The 18,665-nt window shown below is 39.5% G+C and overlaps 1 protein-coding gene across 3 annotated transcripts in view; it reads left to right on the top strand.

The window, feature by feature from the left end:
• Window positions 1-18,665, top strand: part of Rpgr (retinitis pigmentosa GTPase regulator) — a 49,030-nt gene that overhangs the window by 6,656 nt on the left and 23,709 nt on the right. For all 3 annotated transcript variants that reach the window (XM_057759713.1, XM_057759712.1, XM_057759711.1), the window contains exons 6-12: window positions 1,341-1,490; window positions 3,771-3,929; window positions 6,706-6,861; window positions 9,049-9,173; window positions 11,442-11,624; window positions 12,664-12,817; window positions 17,739-17,836. In XM_057759713.1, the coding sequence (XP_057615696.1) occupies window positions 1,341-1,490; window positions 3,771-3,929; window positions 6,706-6,861; window positions 9,049-9,173; window positions 11,442-11,624; window positions 12,664-12,817; window positions 17,739-17,836 (1,025 nt within the window). The remainder of the gene's footprint in view (window positions 1-1,340; window positions 1,491-3,770; window positions 3,930-6,705; window positions 6,862-9,048; window positions 9,174-11,441; window positions 11,625-12,663; window positions 12,818-17,738; window positions 17,837-18,665) is intronic.

Here is an 18,665-nt window from a genome sequence, read left to right as displayed (position 1 = left end):
ATGGGACCTCTCTGAAACTGCTGGCTTGTAGCTTTCTTCAGAGAAGAGAGAAAAGTGTTGTTTTATCAACTAGATTGTTTATTATTCAATGTCACTCCTTCAGTTTTTATTTTTAGTTTTAATTTTGACTTTTTATTAAACCCTGGAAGATCAATTTTTTAATCCACTAAGAGAAGTTGAGGTAGTGTCCCACTGTTAATCTCCTTAACTTCAAGGTCAGAGGCATGACAGTCATGAGTTCGTGGCTAGCCTATGCTACACAGTTAAGATGCTTTTTCAGAAAAAAGAAGTAAACAAGTATTAATAAAACCTGAAATACTTATCCTCCATTTAGCTTAACTATTCCCAACACTGAAACCTTATCAGAAAAGACATAAGTTAATGGTGTATGCTAAATATGGTGAATTCTCTGTAGCTAGGAAGACTATTTTCAGGTATACAGTAATAAAAAAAGAATTAGTGCATCATTGTATGTTTTGTTTTGTTTTCTTATTCCTTTGAAACGTTTCCATGGTGTCCTCCAGAGCAAGGTTTTTTTTTTTTTTTTTTTTTTTTTTTTTTAGTTTGGGAACTTGCTCTTTACATCTGGAGATATGTAGGTGCTTTCTGTGATCTCTCAGTTTGGTGGCAGACAGACTACCTGGAGGGAGGGGATCATTTCTGTGTTGAGACATTAAAAGGACAAACAGTGAATGTAGGAAATGGCATCGTGTCTTTACCATTGAGGTAAAGATCTGGGCATAACTAAAGGATTGAACATCCACTCATTCTCCACGCTTCATTCTTATAGAGCATATGAGAATAGAAGTTGAATTCCCGGATGGAGCTAATGGCTTGGCACTCTTACGGCACACCATTTTCAGTGCAGAGTTAGAGTTTATAAGGAGGAATATCATAATGTTTCGTGTTACTGTTTATCATTTTTTGTTTGTTTTGAGACAGTCTTACTTTGTAAACCTAGCTGGCCTTTTGTGTATTATAACTTTATTCACAGCAATCCCCCTGCCACTTCTCCCTGAGTTCTGGGGCATGAGCTGCTACACCTGGCTGCATTGTTCGTTTCTAAGTGGCGGCAGAGATTTTGAGTGTTCTCAATCCAAGGAAAGGATGAATGTTTAAAATGCCAGATAAATCACTCTGGGTTTGTCATTACATGCTATATGTGCATTTTAAGTATCATGTTGCATTCCACAAATATCTACAGTTATTACATATTAAAAGAGAATAAAATAAGACTAAAAATATAAGCCAGAAGACAAATTATAGTCTGTAAGAAATGTCATACCTTGAGAGCCCGTCTAGCCCTTTAAAGACCTTTCTCCCTTGTGCTTTCTTTATAGAGGATGGAAAACTTTTTATGTGGGGTGACAATTCTGAAGGACAGATTGGTTTAAAAAATAAAAGTAATGTGTGTATCCCTCATGAAGTGACCATTGGGAAGCCAATCTCATGGATCTCTTGTGGCTATTACCATTCAGCTTTTGTAACAAGTAAGATGAATGTTTGGATTCATTACATAATCTCTCACTTCTCAATCATTACCGCTAGTAAAATGAGTTATAGTTCACATGGTTGCTCAGCTACTAAAATAGTCTATGCTTTACCCACTATAGAAATGACCACTGAAAGTATAGTCTTTCATGTATGTTTTAATTCAAAACATTTTTCCATTTCTATATTGACAGTTTATAATTTCAAATTTTCTCTGTAAACTTTTTATAAAGTGAGTATTAGGTCTGTTATAAAAATTAGATTGCTATTTTACAAACCTTTCTAAATTTTGGTTCTCGAACTTGTTAGGCTTAGCCACTCTCCCCTGGAATCACTTGCTTCCATGCTTTGGTCTGCCCTATTCCTCCTGTCCTGGTAATTATTTTTTAGTGTTTCAAATAAGTGAGTCAAAGAGTATTCTTGTGAGAACCAGGATGAAGATTAGATGGAGAAGGATGAGGCCTTAGTCCTGTAGTCAGTATCTGCAGCCTAAAGTTTCTGGGTTCATTAACAGTCTCTGCTTGGAAGTGTCGAACTGTTGGCGTCTGTGTCTACACTGACATCTACATTTGACAGCTCTGCGAGTAACAATGGAAGGATGGTTGTGATTTTCTTTCTGACTGTTTAATCAGATGCCCAGATGAAAGTTTAGTGGATTCTCTTAGAACAGCAGTTAATTCAGAGGCCCCAAAACGGACAACGTGCTGAGCCAGCATGATTGCGGAGTGCTCAACCCTGAGCAGGACACCTATCCATATCACCCCCTCAAAAACGTACGGAACATCTCAGGAGGAAAAATGCAAGAGCTTGAAGATACGGAGGAGGACTTGAAATGCTGTCTTCTGGCCATGATGTGACTGCTGTACACATGATGTCACAGTACTGTGGTTACTCACACAAGACCTGCACAGGATGGGGTGCCCATCATGGATTGGGGGCTCAAGAGGCCCCACCCCCTAAGCCTGTTAATGGTTACAGAGGGAGGGGAGCCCTGGTTTTTCAGTAGAATAGCCATTTGTAGGTTGTGAGTACTGCAGTAGATACCCTCTACCAGGGCTCATGCAGGAGGCCACAATTAAGAATTGAGTGCAGGGTGGAGCAGAGAAAGGTTTGATGGGAGGGCTGTGAGAGAAGGTCGTACAGCCATGCAATTGTCAGAAGACTAAAAGTAATACTAAACGTGTTTAAGAGTGTTTTGTAGAAAGTTATGTTGGTAAAAGCATAGCACTTCTCTTTTAGAAGTCTATAGCTCTAAGATAACAATAACAAAGGCATTTTGAACTACAAAGGCATTTTCTTTACTCTCCTAACAACTGTGCTGGAGAGCTGTGCTCTATGATTTCATGTACTAGTCAGAACCAAGGTGATGCTGCATCTGAGCCAGAGACCCACTTCCCAAACCCTGGTTGATCTTCGGACACCCTAGCCATACCCAGGAAGAGGAAGGTGTAACAGCAGCATATAATAGGCACTGCCTGCGTGTCCTGGGCACGTCTCTAGTCACTGTGTTGTTTCTTTGTATGGAACAACAACCTCATGATGTGGTATGCTTCCTCCAGTCCCATAGCAGCATAATTACTAGTGGCTTCAGCAAGTAAGTTGTGGGATTACAGATAAGAATATGAAAGTCTCTGCTTTCAAGAAACTCACAGTGTTAGTGTGGACAAGGTGGAAATAGTTTATAGCGCCATCTAACCAAAATGTTACCTTCACAGCTATTCAACTTACGCATTGCATACATAACCGAGATTTCTGGAGCAAACTATTTGAGCCAGGCTGTTCAGGCCTATAATTCTAGCTACTCAGGAGGTTAAGGGAGAAGGATTCTAAGTTCAAGGCCAGCCTGGTCAACTTAATGAAACCAAGTCAGGAAAAATGAAACTTCTAAAGAATACTGGGGCTTAGCTCCATGGTCAGACTCTTGACTAGCATGTTTGAGGCCCTAGACTTAATCACTGGTACCATGAACGCATATACACACACATGCATGACATAAAGGTATAGAGAATGCGTAAGACAATTTTTGCTGTATTTTCTGGAAAAGCTAAAGGGATTGTTTAGATCTTTAGTCGAGAATTCTTTGTGAAGGGTACGAGATAAAATAGCTGAGAGGGAAAAAACATCCAGCTTTGTTTCCTTACCTTGTAGTGAAACACACCTGAAGAAAGGTCAGATTTAATTGGTTGCTGGCTTTTGGAGAGCATGAGAACATGTGCCAGAGGCCCAGTAGTCTGTTTACATTTATGTCCCCATTAATCCTTCTCCTTTTCTTCTCACAGCGGACGGGGAACTGTACACGTTTGGAGAACCTGAGAATGGGAAGTTGGGTCTTCCCAACCAGCTGCTGATCAATCACAGATCACCCCAGCGAGTGCTAGGGATTCCTGAGAAGGTGCTCCAAGTAGCCTGCGGTGGAGGGCACACTGTGGTTCTCACAGGTATGTGTGGAGCCTGCTGTACTCTTCTCTGCACTCGCTAGTAGCTAGTGACACTCTCACAGTCCTTTTTATTAGGATAGGATAAGAATACTTGGGGCTGGAGAGGTGTGGCTCAGTGGTTTAAAGAACTTGCTCTTCTGTCATGAGGACCTGAGTTTGGATTCCAGCACCTGAGTTGATCAGCTCACAAATGTCAGTGTAATTTAATCTCCAAGGCAGTGAATGGGAAAATTAAGGAGAAAATGTGATAAAGGAAGAAAACAGAGAGGGAAAAGTTAGTACACTTAAAACAGGCAGTGTGCGACGTAATCTACTAGTTAAGACATGATATGATATATTCAAATAGGAATCTCTTGCCATTGCACCAATATGCCTTCATACCCTTGTTCCAAGTATAGTTTCTGTAAGGAGTTTCATCTCTATCTTATTTATGTTTCCAGCATTTTTAAGATTTCTTTACTTATTTATGCAATGTATACTGGTGTTTTGCCTGTATATACTATGGGTGAGGGTGTCGGATCACCTGGAACTGGAGTTGCAGATGGCTGGTGCTGCAGTGTGGGTTCTGGGAAATGAACCCGGGTCCTCTGAAAGAGCATCCAGTGCTCTTAACCACTGAGCCATCTCTCCAGCCTTCAGGCATTCTATTAGAGAGAAAAGTGTAAAATATGTAGCAATAGTTAAGTATTCCTTGGTACCCTTCATTCTCAGATGAGCTAAATAGACTCTTCAGAAAATGAATTCTTTTCATTTTCTGAAATGTTTTTAAAATTGCCTGGATGGATTTCTTTAGGATTTATTAGGTAAGGTGTTAATATCAGATGATGTGAGGAATTTGCCACCTGGCTGCAGTTAAGGATGTGAAAATTTATATCTGCCTTTAAAGAGGGATTCCTGCTCTCCTTCCTAAGACTCCACAGAAGACAGTAATGTGACCAGTATGTCACTCAGTACAGTGACCAGCCACATTGTCACCAACTTGTCTCTCAGTACACAGACGAACAACATTGTCACCAGAGTATCTCTCAGTACAAAGACCAGCCACATTGTCACCAGCATGTCACTCACTACAGCCACTAGCCACATTGTCACCAGCATTTCTCTCAGTACACAGACCAGCCACATTGTCACCAGGGTATCTCTCAGTACACAGATGAGCCACACTTGTCACCAGTGTGTCTCTCAGTACACATGTGGATCAACCACGTTGTCACCAGATTGCTCCTCAGTACACAGACCAGCCACATTGTCACCAGTGTGTCTCTAATTACAGAAACCAGCCACGTTGTCACCGGTGTGTCTTTAGGTACACAGACCAGCCATGTTGTCAACAGGGTGTCTCTCCGTACACAGCCAAGCCACATTGCCACCTGCGTGTCTCTCAGTACACAGACCAGCCATGTTGTCTCCAGTGTATCTCTTAGTACAGCGACCTGCCTCATTGTTACCAGCGTGTCTCTCAGTACACAGACCAGCCACGTTGTCACAGTGTGTCTCTCAGTACACAGACCAGCCACGTTGTCACAGTGTGTCTCTCAATACACAGACCAGCCACGTTGTCACAGTGTGTCTCTCAATACACAGACCAGCCATGTTGTCACAGTGTGTCTCTCAGTACACAGACCAGCCACGTTGACATGCAGTACACAGACCATCCATGTTGTCACCAGTGTGTCTCTCAGTACACAGACCATCTACATTGCCACATTTTACACAGACCAGCCACATTGTCACCAGGGTATCTCAGTACACAGACCAGCCACGTTGTCACCAGGGTGTCTTTCTGTACACAGACCAGCTACATTGTCACCAGGGTATCTGTCAGTACACAGACCAGCCCCAGCCACATTGTCTCCAGTGTTTCTCTCACTACACAAACCAGCCATGTTGTCACCAGGGTGTCTCTCTGTACACAGACCAGCCACATTGTCACCATCGTGCCTCCCAGTACACAGAACAGCCATGTCACCAGCATGTCTCTCAGTACAGACCAGCCACGTTGTCGCCAGCATGTTCTCAGTATACAGACCAGCCACATTGTTTCTACAGTAACTCTTTTGTAGTCAGCCATGTTTTATGCTTCTCAGCTTCCCATCTCTAGATGATAAATGATCTCAAATTTTCTGAATTATTTATTGAAGGAGCTTTGGTGACTCTAAAGGTCACCTAAATCATCGTATAGTGGGAGGCCTCCTGTATTGTAAAGAAAATTTGCTTATGAATACATTAACATATCTACTATAATTTTTCATTCTTTTGAAAATTATATTCTGGATTAGGTATGTGTGTGTGCCACCGTGTTTTACAGGGAGATTCTGTGGCTTGTGCATGCCAGGCAAGTGCTGTACCTCCTGTTCATAATTTGTATTTTGTAAAATAATTTTATTGAACTACTTTTAAAGGGGGATATCTTTGTAGAAATTTTTTTAATTGTGGCAGTGAATGGAAATTGTTTAGTAACATTTGCGAGTTTCTGAGATGATGTGGTAATTATAAATACATGCCAGGGAGTTCTCTCATCTTTTAACCTACTTCATGATTGCAGTAACTCCTTTTATGGTTATTCATAAAAGACAAATCATACCCAGATATTTATTTTGTAACACCCAATTTTTTTCTTCTTTTGTCTTTGAAAGTTTGCACTTCATGTCAGTATTTTTCTGACAGCTCTTTCACTGGCAATTCATGTACATTTTAAAAGTTGAATGTTGAAATTATCTCACATATGATGTATCTCCATGCAACTCTTTTCATGTATGTGTTCATTTCCTTCCAGAGAAAGTTGTGTATGCCTTTGGACTGGGACAGTTTGGCCAACTGGGCCTTGGCACTTTTCTTTTTGAAACATCAGAACCCAGAGTCATTGAGCGTATTAAGGATCAGAAAATAAGTTTTATTTCCTGTGGAGAAAATCATACAGCTTTGATGACTGGTATGATATAATTTTTCTGAGATATATATATATATATACACACACACATGTATATATGTATATATATATATAGTATTATCCATTATAAAATGAATGTTATGTGAGATAAATGTATCTAACATCGTATAGAATTTAATATTCTAAATACAAAGTTATAAATTAGTTTAAAAGTAAAAGTATAATTCTGATTAAAACAAATGTGGGGACTGGGTATAACTCAGTGGGAACACATGTTCCTAGGCTTATGAGGCCTTGAGTTCAGTTCTTGGGTCATATCTTGATAGCACACGATGATGAGCAATCCTGCCACTTCTAACGCCCACCGTCACACACTGATACTGCAGTTGCCTTAAACAAAAATGATCCACGTTTCGAATCTTAAATTAGACCTTTGGAGAAGAGTAAGATATTAAAATCTTTTTCCACTTGTATCAAAACTCTCCTCAAGCCAGAAAGAAAAATCACACAGGAAAAACTTATCTTTACCTACTCAGTATGGAAGAGCTGTCCTCATGCTGAGGGACATTTTAGGATGCTTTGGCCACCAGGGGGCGTTTCACCACTTACTCCTTCCTTCCCTTTGCAAAATAGTTGAGAGAGAAAGGCGCTGCGATGACCACCAGGGGGCGTTTCAGGACTGACTGACTTCTTCCTTTCCTTGAAGGCCACCACAAAAACCACTGAGCAAATTCATTTCTTTGTTGCTTTCTGCATTACACAAGGAGATGTTCTGTTAGCCTGTTTACTTTTTAGTCTTATAAATTAGATGCTGTTGATAATGTAAGACTCAATAAAATTATCTCTTGAAGTGACTTAGCCATTCACTGTAGGGAATTTGAAAACTTACATGCTTTGTTATAAAATGTTTCATCTAAAAACAAAGTAAAACATGGAAAAGTCAGAAATAATTCTAGTATATTTGAATAATTCAGATTCTTGTATTTATGTTTTCCTTCCTTCTATCCAAAACAGCTCCAAAAAGAGCAGAGCTCATGCAATAGTGTCTGTTTAGGGAAGTAGAACTTAGAAAACGTGAGCTACTACCACAAATAGTTCCGTCTTTCCCACAGAACCCTTCGAGAAAAATGACCTGTCCATCATCAAGTACTGATGTTCTCCTTTGCGTAGCATGTAACAACACTATGTCCCATAGGAGCTGTTGATATGTATCCCGTACTGTGCTGCCCTAATGCTAGCTTCTCTGTTCATAGTGCCATTTTTCATCAACCCTAAATTGTCCCTGATGGTGAATATACTTTTTATGAATCGTGAACCTTATTATAGATTGTTCAGTTGTTTGCATAGTACTTTTTCTGATCTCTCCAAGTTCTCCATATTCGGCTTGCTGATTACTTTCTGGTCTTTTGCCTGGCCTGTTCTTGTACAAGCTTTCCCTTGTACTGCTGATTCTGCCTGGAGGGTGCTTTATTTCCTTCTTGGAGCTAAATTCTATCTTTTAGGATTGATTTTGAAAGCCGCCTTTAGTGCCCTGACTAGAGGGAATGTCCGCTCGTCTGTGCCCTGATTGGCCTCTGCTTCTGTGGCACTCACCACACGCCCTTTAAATGCAGGGTGTGAAGGAGGGGCTTGCAAAGAAGTGCAGCAGTTAAATGCAACTGCAGTGTCAGTGTGTGACGGTGGGCGTTAGAAGTGGCAGGATCGCTCATCATCGTGTGCTATCAAGATATGACCCAGATCTTGCTATGGGGATTGGTCGGAATGCTTGATTGACTCCAGCCGTTGGTTTGGCAGTGTCGCACACCCCAGGAGCCAAATTAAGAAAAGAGACAACTGTATTCTAAGTATTTAGTTCTCCACCAGTGACAAATTTACACCCCTGGGAGAGACAGATGATATCTGGAGACATTTTTCATTCTCACTGCTTCAGAAAAGGATTATTCTACTGGCATGTAGTAGACAGAGGCCAATGATGGTCCTAAATAGACTACAATGCATAATAGACACACAAGCCTTTGACCACAAAGCTTTAGTGTTCCGTTCTCATTTCCACTGCCTGCTCTTATATAGAGAACCACCAAACACTGTACTTTGTGCAGGCCAGTAGACCAGAGTCAATTCAATTCAGAATTCTATGAAAAGCTAACTGCAGTAGAAGTGAAGATATGAGTCTACAACTAGATCTGTACAAATGGAACTCAAGTAACTTTGATTTTGTTTGCATTTTAGATGTAGGCCTCATGTATACTTTTGGCGATGGCCGACATGGAAAATTAGGACTCGGGATGGAGAATTTTACCAACCAGTTCTTTCCTACATTGTGCTGTAATTTTTTGAAATTTACAGTTCAACTGGTAAGAGTTTCACGTTTCCTCTTGCATAGTTTCATATTTCAAGTTTTGAAACTTTTGTTATTTCATAAAAACACGTTTTTACATCTGTATGAGCATTTCATAGATATATCTAGTAGTGACCATAACCAGTTATGTAAGAGGCAAATGTTAGATGTTTCCAGTTTTGCTCCTTCAAGAACGTTTGTACAAATACTGCTTTTTCCGCTTCATGTTCACTTCTCTTGCAAAGCTGGAGCGTGCCATGCCTGTAAGTTTGTGTTTCATGTAGCAAGTACCCAGTAGAATGCCTTGCTCACACGGCTAACAGGGCAAATGCAACAGACCTGGGGGAGGTTGTGCACTCCCAAACCCTGCACAAGAAGAGACCGGATAATACGTAAAAACTGTTGCAAATGATTTATTGGCTGAGCACTCAGATAAGAATTTATCTTTTCAGTGCCACCTCGTGATCAGTCAGTCTTCTGTTGCATTGTTTCCAGGATTTTCAGCAGCTAAACTGTGGATGTGGAAATGCTGCTTACTTGGTAGTGCTCATGTTGTTTCTCCAAAGGCATTGTGTTTCATACTATGGAATCCTTCCTTTATTAATTTGATAACTGTGATGGTTTTAGTTGCCAACCTGGCACGTTCTAGAATCACCTGGGGAGGGGCCTCAATCAGGGATTGTCTAGATTGAGTTGGCCTGCGGGCGTGCCTGTGAGGAATTTTCTTAATTAGGTTCATTGAAGTCTGAAAATCCATGCTGAATGTCGGCAGCATCATTTTGCAGACTGGGCCTTGGACTGTGTGCACAGGAGAGAGCAAGCTGAGCACTAACTAGCATGCATACATGCGTTTGTCTGCTCCTGGCTGTGGACCTGATGTGATTACTTCCCTCAAGCTCTGCCACTGGGACTCTCTTATTATGATGGGCTTTAACCGGCAACTGAAAGCTAAAAGAAACCCCTAGGTTGCTTTTTTCAGGGGATTTTATTATAGTATAGGGTCTTTTTTCAATGACTTTCATTGGTGAGTTAAGACCATTTGTATTTAGGATTATTACAGAGATAGATTTGCTAATTTCTGTAATAAAAAATCAAAACATAATTGCATTACTTCTCCATCCTTCACATGCCTCCTCTGTCCCAAATTCACATCCTCACCTTTATCCATTTTTACATACACATAGAAACAAGTGCATACATATCCCCTTCTGTGTTCATTGTTGCCCACATGTGCATGTTCTAGGGCTGCCCCTGGCATTGGATAAGCAGTCTGAGCACTCAGTTCTCTCTCACTGCAGTTATTAGCATAGGGGTTTTGTTAACATTTTTGTGCAAAGCATTTACGACTTCAAACTCCTTAGTGTGTTTATTTTTTATTATTTTGTTCGGAGTGCTTGTATTTTCCTCTGAAGACTTGTAAGCCTTTAATTTAGAAAGTGTTCTTTGAAAAGATTTGGAGACATCATCTTTTTTCTTTTTGACAATTTCATATATATATATATGTATGTATTATGATTGCGTTCATCTCCTCATTACTCTCTCCTATCCTTTTCCTTCTCCCTCTCAATGCTTTCTTCCTTTCAACTAGCATGTCTCTCACTCTCATGCCTTTTTCTCGTTTTTTTGGTTGACTGAATTTAGGATTGCTTACATGATGAGAGGCTATTTGCTAGACCACGGCCAGTGCACTACGGCTACACCACTAAAGAAAATGTCCCCTTCTCCGTCAGTAGTAGTAAACTGCCAGTAGTTCCTGAGAGCAGGGTACCTAGTGGCTGCCCCTGCTCTCCATGATAGAAGGTTGAAGGCCCCAATCCTGTGCAGAGTTTTATATTTATCATTATAATGGTCAAAGACTAGTTATTCTTGAGTAATTTACATACCTATTATTTTCTAGATATTTTGTGAAGTTTTTAATGTTGTTTAAAGATCAAAACATAACATTTTCTAAATTTTAATGAGATGCATACTGTGACAAGGACATTTTCTCTAGATTATATTAAGTTGAAAGTAAATGTTGGAATAGATTGGTTTTAATTTTCAATCTGTTTAAAGAATTATGTTTAATTCATGTAAATGTATACATCTGTACATGTATACATATATACATATATACACATATATGTATATGCATACTTGTACCTATGTGTAGAAAGAAGCCATGAGTGAGACCATCTCAGAGGTTTGCCTCTAAGTAAATGTCTTGTTGCTGATCTGATAACTGTTAGCCCATTTGTGTTTGATGTTAGCATTGATCAATTTTTCTGTGGATTTTCACTTGCAGATTGCCTGTGGTGGATGTCACATGCTAGTTTTTGCCACCCCACGACTTGGTGCAATAGATGAATCGGAATTTGAAGAAGTGTATGAACCTTACCTAAGTACTGGTTCTATGTCCACCACTGACCTCACCCCAGGAACTCCACTGAATAGATCTTTATCGGCACGTCTGCGGCGAAGAGAGCGGGTACAGTTGTGGTCTAGTGTGTGTGATAAGCGCTGTCAACCACTGCAAATAAAATAGCAACAATTCTCTTTTTAAGGGAGGGTCTTTTAAGATGAAAATGATCAGAGATAAAGGCTTTTAAACTTTATGACATAAGTTTGGAGTTGACATTAAAGAATACAAATGGGAAAATTCAAATTATCATGAATAACCTTTGTTTATAGATCATTATCAAACACACAGCACATTTCGTACAGATCTTTCTTAGCTCAAAGTAAGTGGTCCCTTGATCTTTCCTTAAACTATATGTTGATATATGATGACTATTTGTTACATTCTGTGATAAGAACATTTTTATCCGTGTAACACAGCTTTAAGAATATACACCACAGCATTAGTATAAGAGATAGTGTTCTACTGTACAGCAAACATGGAGCACATAATATTAACATAATGCTGCCTTCTTTTGGTTAAACCTCCTAAACAATGGAAGGTTGTAGTCTATAAACAATGAAATATGGGCAACAGAGAAGTAAGTCCTTCACTTGGAGACAGAATGTTTCCTACTAATTACGTTTAGAGACTCTCTTCTATGCTTTAAAATTGCTATATAAGTTACATCTCTTTAAAATGAAAATATTTAAATACTTAAAAGCTTTGAAAATTATTTTAAGTTCTAAGATGTATTCCTTTTGAAGTTATATCTGTATTTTATTATGAAACAATATATATGGAATAATGAAGACTGTCCCATCAGCCTGTGGTAATAGCTGTTTCTTATGAACAACTTTTTGTTTCTCAGGGTAGACAGCTGAAACACAAACACACTCCCTAACATAAAAAATAGACTTATAGACTTTGATGGAGACAGTTTAGGGGACCGACGATACAAAGACAGAAGCACAAGGCTTTTGAGGCCTTGGGAATGCTTATGCGCATGTTGTGGAACATTGGCAGACTTGAAGGCTTTTTCTCTTCAATATTTTCAGTAACTACAGGAAAGTGTATGCAGCTGTTATATGTAAGATCATCTGACAGTTTGTTTAACCTTTCTTTAAAGGAGAGACCGCCAGGTTCTGCTTCACTGGTGGGAGCACTGCCTCCCTTAGAGGGAACTTCTGCTGGTTTCTTTTCCCCCAGTTCAGTCCCTTTCCGCTTGTCTATGAACTTCTCAGAGCAAAGCCCCTCGGACTCGGTAGGGCCACTGGACTCAGGTAAGCTTGGTCTGCTCTCAGTGGAAATGGGACTGGCACTCCTCTCATGTTCATGCTTATGGGCCAGAACATAGGTCGGTGGGATAATCAGAGTAGTTGTTTAGTGTGGGTAAGGCCCTGAGATTCATTCCCAGAACTAGAAAGAAATGAAACACCTGTGTTTTACAGTTTGCTATATTATCTTCCGTCTAGTTAGAGTGTGGTATTTCTAGTTGGAGCGGAAATCTATACACTCCATACACCACTCATCGTAGCAGCGACTCTATGGAGCAGTGGGCAGTACACAAAGAATCATTCTAGGCCTGCAAATTCCATAACTTTGGTGGGAAAATAGTCTTTATTTTATGGCTAAGAAAAGCAAGGCTCAAAGAGAAGATGTGACCTTCCTACATTCAGCTGGCGACTACAGTGGTCAGGGTGTCAATGGAAGTCTGTGCTGTGCTCATGTGCTTCAGCGTGCAATTATGTAGTTCAGCTCATCTAAATCACATGCTAGGTGTGCTACTTCTAAACTCTGGGACCATCTTAATTTTTCCATGCCCTGGGTTCTTTATGTTTGAAATGGGTTTAATAATACTGAATTAAAGGTCTGGCAAGATGACACAGAAGATAAAGACCCTTGCTAGGTATGAATGAGAACCTGAGTTTGATCTCTTGAACCCACATTAAGGTTAAAAGAGAAATGGCCGACTAACTATTCTGCACCTCTTCTACATAACTTTATTTGGAGATATTAGTGTTTCTTAGCTACTAATGTATACCTAAATATGAGCTCATGACTAAGGGATCAGAAAAACAGTAGTTTGGGGACTAAATAGGAAACAAAAGCAGATGAGATGGCCCTGAGGTTAAACGCCTTTGCTGTGAAGGTCTGCTGACTGGGGCTCGTTTCTGACTGTCACATATAGGTGGAAGGAGAGAGCTGACTCCACGACTTGTCTTCTGACCTCACACACATGCCATATGATGCAGTACCCATATACACATACCATACACACACACACACACACACACGCATACACACCAATAATATTGAAAATGAAACCTAGGGGTTGGGGATAAAGCATGGCAGAGATGACTTTTATATCTTTGAGGAATCTAGGCAAATGACTGAATTAATAAAGAGCCAGGAACCCTGGCAAGAGCAGGCCATGGAAAAGGCATGATAAGCAGGACATCAGTAATGAGGTAGTCGCATGCATCTCTCATAGGGCATACTTTGAAATATGCGTCAGCGTCAGTTTAGCCTTAAACATAAAAGAGTTACCAAGTTGAGAGGGAGCATGGGAAGGATTAGAGGGCGATGTATTGGATCGAGATGATCGTATTTCACTGCGTACATGTTTGAGATGCTCAAAAACAAAAATTTCAAAAAAAAATTAAAATGTTGAAAATAATAGCAGATTGTGCCAAAGAGTGTGTTGAGAGAGAGAGAGAGAGAGAGAGAGAGAGAGAGACAGGTTTATAGCATAGGAAAGTTTTTTTCACACTTCAGGAGATTTCAGTGTAGAGTGATACGTAATTCTATATTTTGTAGCTAGAGTCAATAAGAATTTCGTCTAAAGTTTAAACTAAATTTTTTATAACTAAATGTAATTTAGAGGCTGGAGAGATTGCTCATTGGTTAAGAGCATTACCTGCTCTTCCAAAGATCCTGAGTTCAATTCCCAGCAACCACATGGTGGCTCACAACCATCTGTAATGAGGTCTGGTGCCCTCTTCTGACCTGCAGGCGTACACACAGACAGAATATTGTGTACATAATAAATAAATAAATATTTTAAAAAAACTAAATGTAATTTAAAAGTAAAGTAATTCAAAGAGTCAGAATATATGCATCCCAGACAAAGAAAATAGAGACAAAGATTTGGAGGTAATGCCTTAGAAAAGGGAACCAGTGTGATTAGAAGATGGGGGTGGGAATTCAGGTGAGTATGTTGTTGAAAAAAGAAACGGGAAGAAAAATATTCTTCATTTCATAGATTAGAAGATACTTATTAGGACTGAATAGTTTTCTTCAGTCTAATGGTGTTTTTACCTGATGTGTTCTAGTCCAGTTGAGCTTTTAAGATAATCACACTTCTGGGTTACTGTGGATTGCAGGGAAGTCAGACTGTCATTTAGAAGGTAAAGGAAAAAGGACCAACTTTAGTTAGGAACAATGGATTCAGGAAATTAGTGTTTGAGAGAGTAGTAATTTGAATGCACAAAAGAGCTGACAGAGTTCCCAGTACATTTGGCATCATGGAGAACACCAGCAACGTCAACCTGAGAAGCTCTAGGGCAAGATCTGGGCAGAAGCCAGAGTGCTTAGAGTTGAGGCATGAAAGGAGAATGAGGAAGTAAAGAGGAGATAAGCTCTCTAGATCATTATTTTGTCTGTTTGGTTATGAGGCCGCCCAAAGAACTGGGTTGGCTGCTGGAGGGATTGTGAGACCAATGTGGGACACAATGGAATCCCACATGTAAGCCAATGGAGGTGAGCCAGTAGTCTAGGAGAGCACGGTAGCACAGGGAAGGCTGGGATACAGAACAGTCTTCATAGCAGGGAAGACACAGTACACTGTAACAGAAAAATGAGAAGTTGGATACAAATGTATATGGATACATTGATGGATAGATAGATGATAGAGAGAGGGGGGGGAGAGAGAGACAGGGAGAGAGAGAGAGAGGGAGGGAGGTGGTAACAGAAAGTAGATCAGGTCTTGTGACACATTTTCTCAATCGAACCTGAGGCAAAAGAAACTGATATCTTTTCTAAACCTACATTCTCTGGTTCTCTAATCTATACTTTTGTGACAGTTTCCACATTATTTTTGAAGTACAGTATAATGCCTACCTATTCTTTGTCCTGTGAATGATTCCTCATTTTTATAAAAATAAGTATAAAATCTCCCATATGAGTCCCACCTGTTGTTCTAGCTTCATCTTTCCATAATATTTCCTTATAGTATTCATCTAGGTTAGGAGATAACAAACTATGGCCCATGAGCCAAATCTATCTAGTGTCCTACTTTTGTAAGTGGAAATTTATGGAAACCATCTATCCTGGCTCCTTCATGTATTGTGAGTGGCTGCTTTCATGTCAAAATGTCAGAGGTTGGTGGCTGGAGAGGAAGATCAGCAGCTAAGAGTACTTGGCTCCTGAAGAGACCTGAGTTGAGGTCCCAGCATCCATGTTGGACAGCTCACAACCACCTGTGACTCCAGCTTTGTGGAACCAGATACTCTTTTCTAGCCTCTGCCCATGTGTGTGTGCATGCGTGTGCACGCGCACACCCACACACACACACACACAGAGTAATAAAATCTTTTCTGAAAGTTTGAGATATTAAGGATAGCCATATAATCCCTGTACTTACTTACAATCTGAAACTTTCACAACACAGCCTCAGATGTTAACGTATGGTGCTTGCTATTGCTCAAACTGAGTGATTCAGTTTAACTTCCTGAAAAGAGCATGTACTGCAGAGTCAGACAGAACTGAGACAGGAACTGAGCACCAGAAGAGTCAGTGAATCTACTTTCCTCTCATTGTCGTGGGATTAACCCAACATAGGTTAAACATATGCTTCAAACACGTGGGAAATCTTCAACATAAACTGCTTTCTTGGGTCTCTCTCTGCTTCTTTGCGTTGTTAGTATTGGGCTTGATTTTCTTCCCCTTCTACCTATAACTCCACCTACCTCTCAGAATTCTATACATCCTTGCATATACCATGCAAGTGAAATCTTTCTTATTCCCAATATTCATATGCGATTTTTTTTCTTTACCCAGTATCCTATGTTCTACATACCTTCTAGAGTATGAGTTCATTAAGGATAAACAGTTACATTTCTGTATGTTAATGAACACACACACACCACCAGCCTTATATCTTAAATATAGATAATTGAAACACAGAAATAATTAGTATATTTTAGTTTTCTCTGCATATTCTCATATGGAAGGAATGTAAAAATGAACAATTTAAATTCATTTACATTCAATTACAATTAGTTGAAAGGATTCAAAACAAAGTAATGAGTGTATACTGACATTTTAAATAGAGATTTCATAATATATAGTCAGGAGATCAAAAAGGGCACAGTGGCAGACAAAACTAAAATAGTTCCAATAGAGCAAATTGATTTGGAATTTTCTGCTTTGTGATATTACCAGTTTTTGAGTTCTAAATGATTATACTAGCGTTTCATGGCTACATTTAAAAATGACCAACATTTAGCAGATCAAAATCATAGATATTTGTTGTTTGGCACAACTTCCGAGAATCAAGAATCCAAGGGCAGCTAGACTGAGTGTTTCGTGCTCAGGCTCTTTAATGGACTTGCACTTTTGAATGGGTTGGTAGTATCTGGAAGCTTGAGTGGACTCCTAGCTCATTCATATGATCATTAGCAGGGCACTTCACATCTTTGCCATATAGTCTTCTTCATAGAAATGCTCACAATATGGAAATAAAACACACATGTGTGACCAAGAAACTCCAGTCATGGCACAGTTATGCTCACTTTACTTAGCTGATGACGCACATAGAACTCAAGCCCCATATCATATACAAGGGGAGCCACAGTGAGGTGAGAATACCAGGGGAGTGGGGTCATTGAGACTGTCTTAAGGCTAGTTGGCAGTGCTTGATACAGACAGCTTACCTGAGAAGGTCTTCTTCCAAAGGACTACTGTTTGCATGTCCTTGTGAATGAAGCTGTTGCTAAATATTTGTCAGCACAGTAAACTCTCAGTGTGAGGTTTGAAAATGTGCTGCTACTATGAATGACCACTGTTCATCTCCAATCACAAGATTAGAAGGCCTTGGATGCAGTTAGACCCCATGATGTATTATAGAGCGATTTTTTTTGTTCATTTGCTTTTCTCATTTCTGTTAGATCTAAGTCTGACTTTTTGCTTTTATTCATTCAGATTATTTTGAAGATAAAATGAACAAAGAGACAGAGACAGAAAATTCTTCAGCAGTGGATTCAGAAAACCTTGGTGAAACTACTGATATCTTAAATATGGTAATTATTTTTGGTCTACTTAGATATGAGTTTTGTGAATTTTAGTTCCCCATGAACTTGAGTGTATATACTTTTTATATTCTTTTATGTGTAAAATATGTGTCCTACAGTTACATCCATTTTCCTGAAAATGACATGAGTTGATTATTCTTTATGGCTGAATTAAACACCCTGGGGTGTCTGTGTGTCTGTGTGTGTGTGACAGAGAGGGGCGAAGGCAGAGAGAGAGTGTATGTGTATTTTTCTTTATCTGTTCATCTGTTGACAGAATCCATAATTTAACTAATGATTTTATTGCACTAAACATGGGTGTATACAGTTTTTGGTGTTTTTTTGGGTTTTTTTTTGTTTTGGTTTTTTAGTTTTTTGAGACAGGTTTCTGTAGCTTTGGAGCCTGTCTGGAACTCACTCTGTAAACCAGGCTGTCCTCAAACTCACAGAAATCCACCTGCCTCTGCCTCCCGAGTGCTGAGATCAAAGGCGTGCGCCACCACCTCCCGTCTTTACAGGTATTTCTTTTGTATGCTCACTTCATTTCTTTCACATAGAAACCCCAAACTAGTAGAAGAATTAGGTTATTTTTAATAATAGTTTTGATAATTAGTAATATTTAATAATTAGTAATTTAATAATAAATAGTTATTTTAAAATAATAAATAGCTCTATTCTTAGCTTTTGAGAAACCTTTGCACTGTGCATCCTGGCTATACTAGTTTATCCTCCTACTAAGAGTTTTAAGTGTTCCTTTTTCTCCACATTGTCCCATTTTTATCTCTTATGCATTTGGATTTTTTTCTCTTTGGTTAGTTTAGCTAAGGTGTTGTCCATT

This window comes from Chionomys nivalis, chromosome X (assembly GCF_950005125.1).
Source record: "Chionomys nivalis chromosome X, mChiNiv1.1, whole genome shotgun sequence".
Lineage (NCBI taxonomy): Eukaryota > Metazoa > Chordata > Mammalia > Rodentia > Cricetidae > Chionomys > Chionomys nivalis.
This window is presented reverse-complemented; position numbering and strand designations above follow the sequence as displayed.